Source organism: Poromitra crassiceps (genome assembly GCF_964638095.1).
Source record: "Poromitra crassiceps genome assembly, chromosome: 2".
NCBI lineage: Eukaryota > Metazoa > Chordata > Actinopteri > Beryciformes > Melamphaidae > Poromitra > Poromitra crassiceps.
In genome coordinates, this window is record NC_139624.1 from 44,073,987 (window position 1) to 44,086,507 (window position 12,521).

The 12,521-nt window shown below is 45.3% G+C and overlaps 1 protein-coding gene across 1 annotated transcript; it reads left to right on the forward strand.

Annotated features, from left to right (window-relative positions):
• Positions 1-160: 160 nt before the first annotated feature.
• On the forward strand, positions 161-8,880 carry proser2 (proline and serine rich 2). The gene is made up of 4 exons (XM_083632128.1): positions 161-301; positions 2,319-2,530; positions 5,087-5,408; positions 6,060-8,880. Exons 2-4 carry the CDS (start codon positions 2,417-2,419, stop codon positions 7,535-7,537), a joined length of 1,914 nt encoding a protein of 637 aa, XP_083488254.1. The 5' UTR covers positions 161-301; positions 2,319-2,416; the 3' UTR covers positions 7,538-8,880.
• The last annotated feature ends 3,641 nt before the right edge of the window (positions 8,881-12,521 follow it).

Sequence of the window (12,521 nt, forward strand, 5' to 3'; positions counted from 1 at the left end):
GGGCTATTCCACCAATAAAAGCCACGACCCAAGACGAATGGCCAACACTGGTTCTCACACCTGAATGGAACCTCCCTCCCTCGTTGGGTGGAGTTTGTCCGCCGCTCAAACTCTTGCGCGATGTGCCACTTTGGCCCCATATTATTACGCACGGGGAGTTCACCAAGTCCGCACGGAAAATGACTTGTCTCAGACGGGGAAGCGACTGAGCAGTTCTCCCTCTCACAAGTATCTGATTCATAAATAATCCTACATGTGATCTGTCGCTGTGAGGGCGATGCGGCTGCTGCGGAGATGCTGGGTAAGTAACCCTAACCCCCCCTCCCCCCATTGGCTATCTTTCTTTACAGCAGTCCCAAAGTATCAATTTCATGCCATTGAGTAGGCTAATCTGACTATAGGCTAGGCTACCTCCCCTGGCCTGATTAAAGTCGTTACTATATAATATTCTTATGTGGATTTATTAGTGGGCTTCTCAGGCTACTTTACATTGGTATAGATAGATAAATATGCATAGCGAGTTAGGCTACTTACAGTAACCATAATATTGTACTCTAGTTTTTATCTCAATATTCCTATGATAGCCTACTTATATTGTGTATCTGGTGGTTACTCAATTAGTTTATAGTGACCTTGTAGGCTACTTTATTGTGTTTTCACTGTAATATTTAGCCTATAGGTTAGTTAGAATATAAAGTTTTGCTGTGATAAATCTATCCTCTCACTTTTATCAAACCATGGAATGATCAGTTGCTTTCTTTGTGAGAGGGTTATTTTACCTTGTTTTTGTTTGTATGCTTTGTTCTGATTATTATTCATATTAATTTCTTAGGTGTCTCTACTGACACAATCCCCCCCCCCCCCAATCTGTTTTCGGTTTTAATGTGTGCAAGTGCAACAACAACAAAACTAGAGGGTCAGCTGTTAAGTCTACTGTTGCCTGTTTTGTTCAGATTTCATCTCAGTTTGTGCGATTTGGCTCCAGACCACAGCAGCGCACCATCCTGTTTAGTCCTTATCAGAATTGCTTTCGAAAGGAATGTGCTGGCTAAATAAGCCACTTGACAAATCACTGCTGCTGCTTTGGGGCCTGGTTTCCAGCTCCACCAGGAGAACTGGTCCATCAGGGCCTGCGATGCTGTGCTGTCCCCTCCAGAGAGACAGGGACAAAGCCTGGCACACTGGAAACATACACAAAACAGCCAGGACTTCCAGCCGGCTCAGCTGTTTCTTGTGATTGTGAAGCACTTCTGGTTGAGGAGTCCGTTGAGTGTCGGTTGAGGTAGTGTAGACTGTTTGTATTTGCATAACAAACAGAGCAGCAGAAGGTGAACTGGTCTTGTTTTGTGCTGAGTAGACCCACAGGGATGGGTCTAATTTCATATTTTTCCAATACCTGTGCTAAAACGATACTTTTAAAACGGTACCGGTGCCTAAACTGATATTCTTTTTTAAGTGTATTTATTAGTTTAAAGAGGATTTCAAGGGGCACGCTCCAAGCAATGTTAGTGATCTTTTCACCCTTCACACTCTATTGTATATCTCTATCCCTCTGTTCTCCAGGCTCTGGTCTAATCACTCTGTTGTCTATCTCTCTATCCAGGGGCGTTGGAAGTACTTTTAGGTAGGGGGTGCTGCCACCGATTCAACATTGGGGGGGACGGCTGACGGCGGCCATTGGGCGGCAAAAAATTTGGCCACTTTGTTGCCAGATTAGAGGAATATTAATATTAAGATTAGACTGTTGTGTCATTATTCAGTCACCTTTTCTCACTCACCTCCATGTCACCACTTGCTCCCACTGCTGTGTTGGAATCCTCATTCTCTCTCCCACCCTTTTTGGACTTTTAGCCATATTTAGAGGAATATTAAATTTTAAATTAACATTAGGATTATACTGTTGTGATGTCATTATTCAGTGTCTTCTCCTCTTCTCTGCAGCATTACTCAATTTACCCTCAGGACTCAGGGACTGATAGCCTACCTGCTATTCCTCCGATATATCCAGGGCCGGATTAATAGTACCATGGGCCCCCGGTGCTATTCATTTTCTAAGCTATTCATTTAGCCTTTTAAGGTAGTCATAAAGATTATATCTTCCAGACTGAAATGTTATAACAGAAGTGGAGTATTGGCCAGAATTACATGAACATTTGGACACTTATTCAGCGGGTATTTTGCATGTTGCGTTCAGGTGCACTGTAAAAAATTTTTTTTTTTTTTTTTTTTTTTTTTTACATCTCTTGCCACCAGGGGGTGCTGCAGCGCCCACCGCACCGTGCTTCCAACGCCTTTGTCTCTATCCCTCTGTTCTCCAGGCTCTGGTTGAAACGAGAGGATTCGATGATTCTTCAGAGTGAGACCGGACGTGCTTCTGGGTTTCTCCTAGAGAAGAAGACTGGGAGCCCTCCATGAGATGTCCAAAGGCCAACTGACTTCTGACCCGGTTACCATGGACGTCCATCTGCAGGCCAGTCCTCCGCTCCACTTCCGTGTCAACGGAGCAGCCACGAGAAACTCCAGGCCAAGTGTGAGTAGACTAGAGGTCAACAGTCACATGACGGTTAGGAAACCATTGCGGTTCATCAGTAATTGACTTTGGGACAGTGTTAAGGGGCCACGCCCACTTTCAACCAGCTTTGTATCATTACAAAATCAGTATTATATGTAAATGAACAATGTTTAACTTCCCCCCATCTTGCCGCCCATTCATTCACAGAACTTCCTGAACCAAGTGATGTCATAATGATGTCATTTTGTCCAGGAATTTCTGCAAATGAAGGTAGAGAGAGCAATAATGATAGTGACAGTAATAGTGACACCATTGCAAAGCTGCTCCAAATGACATCGTTATGACACCATTTGGAGCAGGAAGTTCTGTGAATGAACGGGGAGCTCTCGGACCAGGCAAGATGGAGGGAAGTTAAACCTTGTTCATTTGCATATATATGCTACCAATTTTGTAATTATACAAAGCTGGTTGAAAATCAGCAAAGTTGCCCTTTAAGTCTTCCTGTAGCTGTAGCCTATTTCATTTCACAGCATGAAAAGTAGCCTATCTTAATGCAATTTACATTTACTGAGCCAATAGCTGTATCAGACCATGGATACATGATTATGAGCTTGGACTTATAAGGTTCTATCGATCTGGGTGAAGTGCCATTCTGCAATATTGAGCATCCAAGATTTCACAATCCAGCTGGCAAAACTCTTCTGTACTTTCTATCTTTTTAAATATTTAACCCCAAAAGGCAAACTACCATTCAAGGATCATGAATATGTGGATAAATCAATTTTGATTAAGAAAAAAAGTCAGATAGAACCCTCTCATAATTCTAAACGTGTGTGGAAAATCTTTTTCACAGTGAATTCAACACCTTGCCAAAAACTCCACACGCCTTTATTTTAAAAGCGTTTATTTACAGCTGTCTATTAGTATCTATAAGCCCCAATGTGTTGGGTATCAAGTTCAGAGCTGATGCTTATTGTTCTGTGATTCACGCTTGACTGAGCAGTGCGTTGTGCTTATACAACGCAACCGGTCCTCGCAGACACGCAGAAATGACTTACTTAACAACGTAATCCCTGTGCATGCCTTGGGGATGACATGCATTTATAAACATACAACACAGCCCAACCGGTTAAGCTGCAGTTTTCCGGGTCTTGGCTCCATTACTACAATAGACATCATTCATTCTTGCTGAAAGCAGCATATCAGTTTTATCTCGTATTGGTTTCAGTTGGGTGTTGCCACAGGTGTCTTTGTGTCCAAGTAAAGCAAAACAAGGCGCACACTCACCTTGCCGTGCCACCGGGTGGCTCTTCGCACATGTCGGCATCAGACATTGCGGGCCTGCCACCATGGTAACCCTGTTCACCATGTCAACCGCAAACTGAATGTCACTTAAAATGGCACAAATAAGCACCTTCTGTCTGGCCAGTGGCAATATAATTGTATTGTTGTTGTACTGTAGGCTACATTGTATTGTGACTGTGTCTACTAATTTGCACTCGACTTACCCTACCTCTAAGTGCATCACGTTTGGCTGTCGGGGATAATACCTACTCCCTAAAGTCATGTGGTTTGGTTTAAAGAGGTCATGGTTGACCAATGTGGGGCCCGCGGCCCAAACCTGGCCCACGCTCAGGTTGTTTTGGCCCTCCATGGTTTTGAAAGGAAAAAAATCGAGGCCAATATTACTGTGTTTCAGAGGCTGTGGCGGGCTCATTTTTAAAGCTAGCTTGATGATACTTTTACCATATGAAACTCAAAGACCTATTTTAGATTTAGAATGTAAATTGTCTATAAAATATAATTGAATGGAATTTCATGTAACATCAACATTTATTTTTGGCCCACGGCCATCCATCCAGATTAATTTTGGCCCTTCATAGGTAAGAATTTGGGCACCTCTGAAATAGGTGGACTTGACCTTCGCCTGCGGGCCCAAAACGGAAAAAAAAGTGGAAAAATCAATAGTCACCCAGCAGCCCGGCCATGGAGGCAGGCAGAGGCTGTTATTGGACACCCCATTGTGTGGTGTACAGGGGCTGCCCTGTGTGGAGCAGGACAGGTGGTCATGAAGGAGAGAAGCAGGGATGGAGAGAGGGAGGGAGGGGCTGTCAAGGTTTAGACCCTCCCATAGAAGAGAGGGGCGTTTGAGCTAAATATAGGGTGGGAACCAAGTTTGGAAGGTTGCGACGCAGGAACAAACAGCCCTGTGTTCTCTATGTACACGCGTGTGTGCATACACACACACGCACGCGCGCGCACAAGCACACACACACACACACACACACACACACACACACACACACACACACACACACACACACAGAGTATGAGAAAGCCAACTCAATGGCTTGACACAGGACTTTCAGTTTCACCATGAATGGGAAGGCACTGCTTTGCAGCATTTCACAAGGGTAAGACTCAAGTAATGATGTTCAAGTTGTGGTGATGAAGGTGATGCTTCTACCATACAGGGTGACATTGATGGGACAAGGTATACAAGTCAAGGCTCCAGTAATCAGCAGGACTCTTGACTTGACTTGACTTGACTTGCTCATGTCTGGCCCCTGACAGGAAGACGAGGCGCTGCAGTTCCTGTCGCAGGAGGAGCAGGAGTGCATCCTGTTCTTCGAGGAGACCATCGTCTCCCTGGAGGAGAGCTTGGAGGAGGATGAGCGAAAGCAAGGGCCGGCCAAGCCGCCGGTGAGCAGCAGTCCCATCCAGGAGGTAGACGGAACCCCCACCTTGCCCCCTCCACCGAGCTTCAGCCATGGACCCGTGTCCTCCTTCCCGGACATACCCCCCAGTCCCAAAGACCATGACATTATAGACCTGGTCCGACCAGAACCGGACCTTGTTCAGACCAAAGAGCCACTCTTCCATCCCACCAATCCAGGTAGTGTACTGCTCAGCCTGGCCTAACACTTTTTATTTACAGTCCATTGGGAGGGGATAAAACAGTTCTCCACCTACAACAGGCGATTAATTGAAACTTGGGAAGGAAATACAAAAGCCGTGTTCAGAATGGTTCACTCATTCACTCACTATTCCCCATGTAGTGTTTATCATATAGTGAACAATCAAACGACTTTCGAACACTACCACACTCTTCTCCTTTGGTAAACACAACTGCATTGCATTGTGGTATATGAGAGAAAATATAGGGTACACTATAGTGAATCAAATTAACAGTTGAGAATTTGGACACTAGTAAAATGGCAAACACACTATACAGTCCACGATTTCTGCAATAGGGAACGGTTTCGAACAGGGCTAAAGAGTCTGCTTAACAGCCTTTCTCGAACGTTTGGTATTCTTTGGTATAAAGCATCACAAACTGGCCAGGTTGGCAAACATGAGCGTGCTGTGTACAGTTGACTGATGATGTTACAGGATTTCTGGGTATTGAAGTTCTCGCTGCCATCTGCAGCCACAATTGTGGAAAGTTGCCTACTGCAGCTCTAACTAGAGTAGACGATATTTGTAATTCATGTCAGTTGAAAGGAGAAGACTTGAAGCATTAATCTTTGACATGTGTCCCTTCTAGATTTCCAGACTATGGTGGTGAATCCTGACAGCCACTTTGAGATGAAGCCAAGGCGTGATCCGACGGACAGCTTACCTTTGGAGTACAACCCTCCACTACCTAGCGGTAGCTATGGACCTGCAGATAGCCACTTGTCCTACCACCCCCCAGGCTGCATCCCCACTCCAGTCTTGATTGCCCAGAAGATAGCTGAGAACCAGGCGTGTGGAACCTCCAGTTTCCATCCCTCCTCTGTTCTCCGCCGTTTGAGCCTGGAGTCTGATAAGCCACCAAGCTACAGCTCCGACCATTCAGCCAAACATGGCCCTCCTACCTCCGCCAAGCCCACCCGCTTCCCTGCTAACATCAGCGTGATGCTCAGCAGCAAGGAGCACTACAACCAGTCACTGGCTAATGTGAACATCCAGGAGAGGCGGGCGCAGATGCTGGCTAACCTAACAGGGACATCGCACCCTCTGGAGCTGGAAGACCCACAGCAGGTCTCGCCACAAAAGGCTCGAAACGTTCCCACACGTAGTGTCTCCTTCAGGGACCCCACGCCAGACAAATCCAGGCAGGAGGCGCTGTCTAAGCTGGGCCTGACCAGGCACCGTGCCATGTCCGGTGGTATGTCTGTTCTTATCACCCCTAACAGTGCCATCCCACCTCTTACCACAGATGCAGAAACCAGCACCGAACCTCCTGTGGCCAATATGCCCAGCCCAATCCAGAACCAAAGTCATGCTGACAGGAACCGAGAGACGGTGCTGACCCACTCTGGAGATAAAAGCCCTCAGATTAACACCTCACCTCCAGCAACTGTCACACAAAGCAGCTTCCCCCCACCTCCCTCTGAAAGCAAGCCACCAGTCTTCCCAGCCCCTCCACCCGAGGTTGCCTCTTTGGACTTCAACAGCTATGGAGGGAAAAGCATCTTGGTCAACCCATCCGCTTCCTCCAAGAGCGAGCCTGCGGTTTCTCCAGGCGGCCATGATAGCAAAACCCTCCCGTCCGCATTGGCTAACCCCAGTGACTTCAACAGCTTCGGAGGAAAGACCAAAGTCATGGCCACTGCCTCTGTGCCCATGAGCAGGAGCGACCTCCCCGACATCCTCAGCTCTCACATTGACAAGAGCAGAACGTTGCCGTCGCCGGAAACACTACCCCACTATGAGCTCAACAGTTACGGAGGCAAGACACGAACCATAACGCCCTCAACCACCTCCAATCCCCCTTCCTTCAGTCCGGCGAGGAGTTCCAAAGCTCCAGCCCCAACCCCGGCCCCCAGACCCACCCGCCACCACCCCCACCAAAGCTCTTTCAGCCCCCAGAAGGTAGCGGGCCGCCCCCCTTCCCCCGAAGCCAGGCGGAGGTCCATCTCCAAACCGGCTTCGTTCCGTTCGCAGGGCATCACCGTGCAGTTTTCCGGACGGGGAGCAACGGATGAGTCGCGCAAGGAAGCGCTGAGGAAACTGGGCCTGCTGAAAGACACGTACTAAACGAGTCAAGCCTGAATCTCTTGAGTGCAGAGTAGCTGGTGGAGGTGGTTTCTCAAAGTTTGCTGGGGTGTGTGTGTGAGAGGCGTGGTCAGAGAGAGACCTACATTTTACAGTGGAATGGAGCTGGATCCCATGATAGACCTGCACAGCCAGTTCTCTGTTCCTGGTCGACAGAAAACACAGACAAACACATCTGACACGGCGCAGTTGATGTACACACACATTTGTTGACTTAAAAAAGTGTTGACAAGGAACTATAACAATTGCTTTACATTGCCTCTGATCCAAGACATTGTATACCTATCTACACAAGATACTTTGAAGCAAATGAATGCTGTAAAGAGGAGGGCGCCCTCCCTGTGGGAATCAGATAAGTGTTGAGAACAGACTGCTTATGCCACACACTAAAGAAGAGGCTCCCCACAGTTGATAGATGTATACACAATTTATTTAGGTTATTCTCTCCATATTATCATGTCACTTTCTTTCTAGCAGCTTACAGCAAAGTGAAATTATTAATAGTCACAAACAGGCTGTGAAGTCTATAGAGTACAGCAGGGATGACGCATTTTTGTAGTCAGAAGGCGGAAGTCCCGGACTTCCTGCATCTTACAGGGAAAAGTCAATGGGGTTTTAGAATGGGGATTTCACTTAAATGCATAAAATAAGGGCTGTGGTTAACAAAAGTTTATGGGAGTGGTCATTTGGGTTCAGCAGGATAATCTTCACGAATGTGAATCACTCTTATGCCTTTTGAAGCGTTTTCCCCGTACGATCCAGGAAGTCCGGGACTTTCGCCTTCCGCCTACAAAAAGATGTCATCCCTGCGATACTCTTGTGCCGCTGTTACATGGGAACCCGTGACCTCTTGTTTTCACTGGTTTGTTTACTGACTATGGCATTGTTGGGTTTGGAGGGCATTGTAGGGCCATTGTGGGCATTGTAGTCAGCGTGTGTCTCTCTGTCAGCGCTTATGAGCAAGAACAAAGTTGAAAGCACTTTTGTTGACAGCATTTTATTATTCTGATGTGCCTCCCTAGGGGGGCTCCAAACAGTTTCAGGGGAGGCTCAGTGAATGGAAGTACAAAAATATTCCATTAGTTATTACATCAGGTATCAAAAGGAGATCACATAGAACAGCCTAAACGTGTGTGACTCTCAGAGTCAGAACCTAAAAAAAACACCCAAGTTCAGACATAACTTTGTATGTATTTGATCATGTAGTCTGAAGTCAAACAGCAACATCAGGCTATCTTGGATGAACAATGATTGAGTGGCCCTGGGATCAAATAACATAATCACAATCCCATAGGCATCTAGGAATTAAGCAAAACTAAGCAGTAAATGGGGTGGGTGGGGCAGGCTTACTCTGAGGGCTGAGGGGAGGTCCACAGTGTCAGACTTTGAATTAGAACAATAGAGGAAATTAGCCCACTTTCATCTGGAAAGACGGGATGGGGGGGGGGGGGGGGGGGGGTAGAGATTATTTCATACTAATCACTATCTCATCCATGCTCATAGTTCACTAAAATTGTACTGGGCTTGTTCCTCTTTTAACTGTACAGGAAATGAATGTCTGTTATTCCAGTGATTGCACTCGATCGCATGTCCTAGAATGACAGAGGCACAACGTTGAGTTAGTGAGAAGAGCCAGAGTTTCTTGGAAGGAGCATTATGTTAAAGCTGTGTTAACTACAGAGTTGGCTCAAGGATATTTATACTCCACGGACAAGCCGACTCCCACACCAAACCAAGCCGCCTCCCACACCAAACCACGGACTGTGGTATGAGTTTGACTTTTTACTACACAGAGGGAATATGGGGGGTGAAAAAAAAGGATGGGTGAGCACATGGCATTGTACAGAACACAAACACTAAAACCACAGATTCTAGAAATACATACCCCCCTCACACCTGTTGATGACTATGCTGTTCTGACATCAGAAGTATGTTATTTAACTGTAATTGTAACGTATGCGTCTGGCACCCTTGCTGGTATGAAACCGTGTGTGTGTGTGTGTGTGTGTGTGTGTGTGTGTGTGTGTGTGTGTGTGTGTGTGTGTGTGTGTGTGTGTGTGTGTGTGTGTGTGTGTGTGTGTGTGTGTGTGTGTGCGTGCGTGCGTGCGTGCGTGAGTGCGTGAGTGAAAGTGAAACCTGTATGTCTATTTACCTTATGGATGTCTATTGACCTTGTTTTATCCAGACTCCGGAACTCTGTACGTAGTCTACAGTAACTCTTGAAGTATCTTTTGTATCACACAATAGTGTGAATCTTTATGTGAATTTTGTTTACAGACTCCGGTTTTTTGTAGTTCATCTACAGTCATTTTGAAGTATCCAGTGGTGCATTACATACACATACATACTGCGAAACTCACACCAGGGAAATCTGCATAGCGTACAGATCCACACCTAGCAAGGCAAAACGCTAGATGGGGGGGGGGGGATCAATGGACTTCCAAAAGTTGCTGCTATATGGTACAACATCTTGGTATGCTTTTTTCTGAATTCTGAAACATGTACTCTGCTAAACATATCTCATGTTCAAATTTTGTCAATCATTAAAGAGAATAATATAACATCTTTCTAATTGAGGCTTGTGTTTTTCTTCACTTTACTCTGGAATGAAGAACGAATGTGTGGTGTTTGATTGGTCATGTCTGGGGAATAATTCACCTGGGCTGAAACTTTAAAGGAATACAACAAGTGAGAGAGGGCCATCTGGTCTGGGTAGTGTAGAGGGGCATCTGTCTGGGTAGTGTAGTGTAGAGGTCAGAACACTCACCTACCGCTCCGGAGACCCAGGTTCAACTTCAATTCCCGGCAGCGGTACTTCCAGCTTGGTCAGATGTTCCTACAGACACAATTGGTTGTGTCTGCAGGTGGGAAGCCGGTGCGGTATGAATCCTGGTCGCTGCACTAGTGCCTCCTCTGGTCGGGCGGGGCACCTGCATGTTTGGGGTGAGGGGAACTGGGGAGAATAGCGTGATCCTCCCATGCGCTACATCTTACCAGTGAAACGCCTCGCTGTCAGGTGAAGCTGGCCCGATTGCACATGTATCAGAGGAAGCATGTGGTAGTCTACAACTCTCCCCAGATCAGCAGAGGGGGGTGGAGCAACGCCCGGGACAGCAGGGGAAATTTGCTAAATACAATTGTAGAGAAAATTGGAGAAAAAACTTGACCACCCCCACTCCCCAAAAAACAAAACAAAAACAAAAAAATGTGATGAGAACATTGACTTCATACACACGTGTCCCTGGTAGATCGTTGGCTCCGGTGCTTCAATACAAATTTTGCATACACTAAGTTGAGTGATAGTAGGCTCCATGCTAAAACGTAATGTGTGTGTTTATATGCGCACTAATAATGCAATCTTAACCCGATTAAGGCAATACCCAGAGTGTAAACTTCTGATGATCTCAATTCAGAGCAAACATAACCCAGTTAACACACCCAGGTCACTGCTCAATCTTTCCATGTATTAGGGCATGTGTGAATGCCTTGCATTTCTTTTGCTTTTTTAACTGCAAATGTAGACACAGTGACCATTTTGTATTTACATAGCAAACATGGCTCAGTTCAGTGGAGTGACAACTATTCGATGAATGCATTAAATGAATCTGTGTGGACCAGGTCATTAGAGAAATCATATCACTTCAATAACCATGTAAACAGAAGCATTGTAAACCTATTGATAGTATTGTTACATCACCACACGGCCATCTTGGTAGGAAAATAGCAGGTGATTGTAATCAATTAACAGGTGATTACAATCAAGTGACACAACCAGCCAATGAGCTGTGTGTATTGTAGCGCCATATTGGTAGGAAAATGCTTGTGACATCATGGGAATACTATGAATAGTGATAGATCTTAAACATGAAATATTAACTAAATTTTTCTGTCTCTCTCTCTGGCAGTTTTCATTGCTTGTGCAATTTGATTTCATAACATGCCCCCCCTCCCCCAAGACATATTTTAGATTTTACATTGGGCTCCTTATGCACTGACCACCACCCTACTACACAGAAGCAATGCTGTCTAGGTTGCAGACTATTGCATAAGGCCTCAACAGAGAAGCCTTCTTCCCTGAGTGTGACTCTGAGACTACTAGACCTAAAGAGAGAGAGAGAGCATCTGGGGTGTCTTTGAGGGCATTGCGTTTAAAGCCAGATTTAGAGTTATTGTACAATAATTACAATTAGTCTCTGAATAATAAAAATAATAATACTAGGCTGCTGCTGCTGCTGCTGCTACTACCACTACTAAAATCATTGTTTTATTATTGTTGTTAGTATTATTAATCAAAGAGTAATTACTGTTCAATAAGTATAAGAATGGAAATATAATATTAGAATATGAGTAGGATTACAGACCATTAATACTCATTGTATGTTTAGAAATGTAATGATGTACACTAGATTTATGTTAATGTAATGTACATTTATATTACTGAATATAACGCTTCACTATTCACTGTTGCTTTTGACCGTGCTCAGACATTTAACAAAAACAGGATAAAACAACTTTAATAAAGAGAGGAAAATATTAAAATAGATGAGGGAAAAAAAAGATTATAGGTGAAAGGCAACAGTGAAAAGGTGGGTTTTGGAGGCTTTTTTCTTTTTTAAGATGACAATGAGTTTTGGTCTGTCAGACATGACTGGGAGGGCATTCCAGAGGGAGGGGGCAGCTGCAGCAAAGCCCTGTCAGAGGCCCCCGTCACAGCTTGCCTTTAGCAAAGAAATACCTGTAATGCATGTCAAAGTGTATATACATTTTATGATCATATTCAGCCAGACAATGACATGAAGATTTACAATGGTGAGCAAACCTTTTTTTTTTTTTACCACTGGGGGGGATTTGACCCCCACACACTAAATCCCCCCCATGTGCATGTGATGTCCTGTATTGTGTTAGCGATGCGCTGCATGTGATGTCCTGTAGTGTGTTAGCGATGCACTGCATACGACATGAGAGG

Bases quoted from the DNA above. Each gene is read 5' to 3' on its own strand.
- proser2 (XM_083632128.1), top strand. From the start codon at position 2,417: ATGTCCAAAGGCCAACTGACTTCTGACCCGGTTACCATGGACGTCCAT. The intron at 2,531-5,086 runs GTGAGTAGACTA...GGCCCCTGACAG, and splicing joins CGAGAAACTCCAGGCCAAGT to GAAGACGAGGCGCTGCAGTT. The intron at 5,409-6,059 runs GTAGTGTACTGC...TGTCCCTTCTAG, and splicing joins CTTCCATCCCACCAATCCAG to ATTTCCAGACTATGGTGGTG.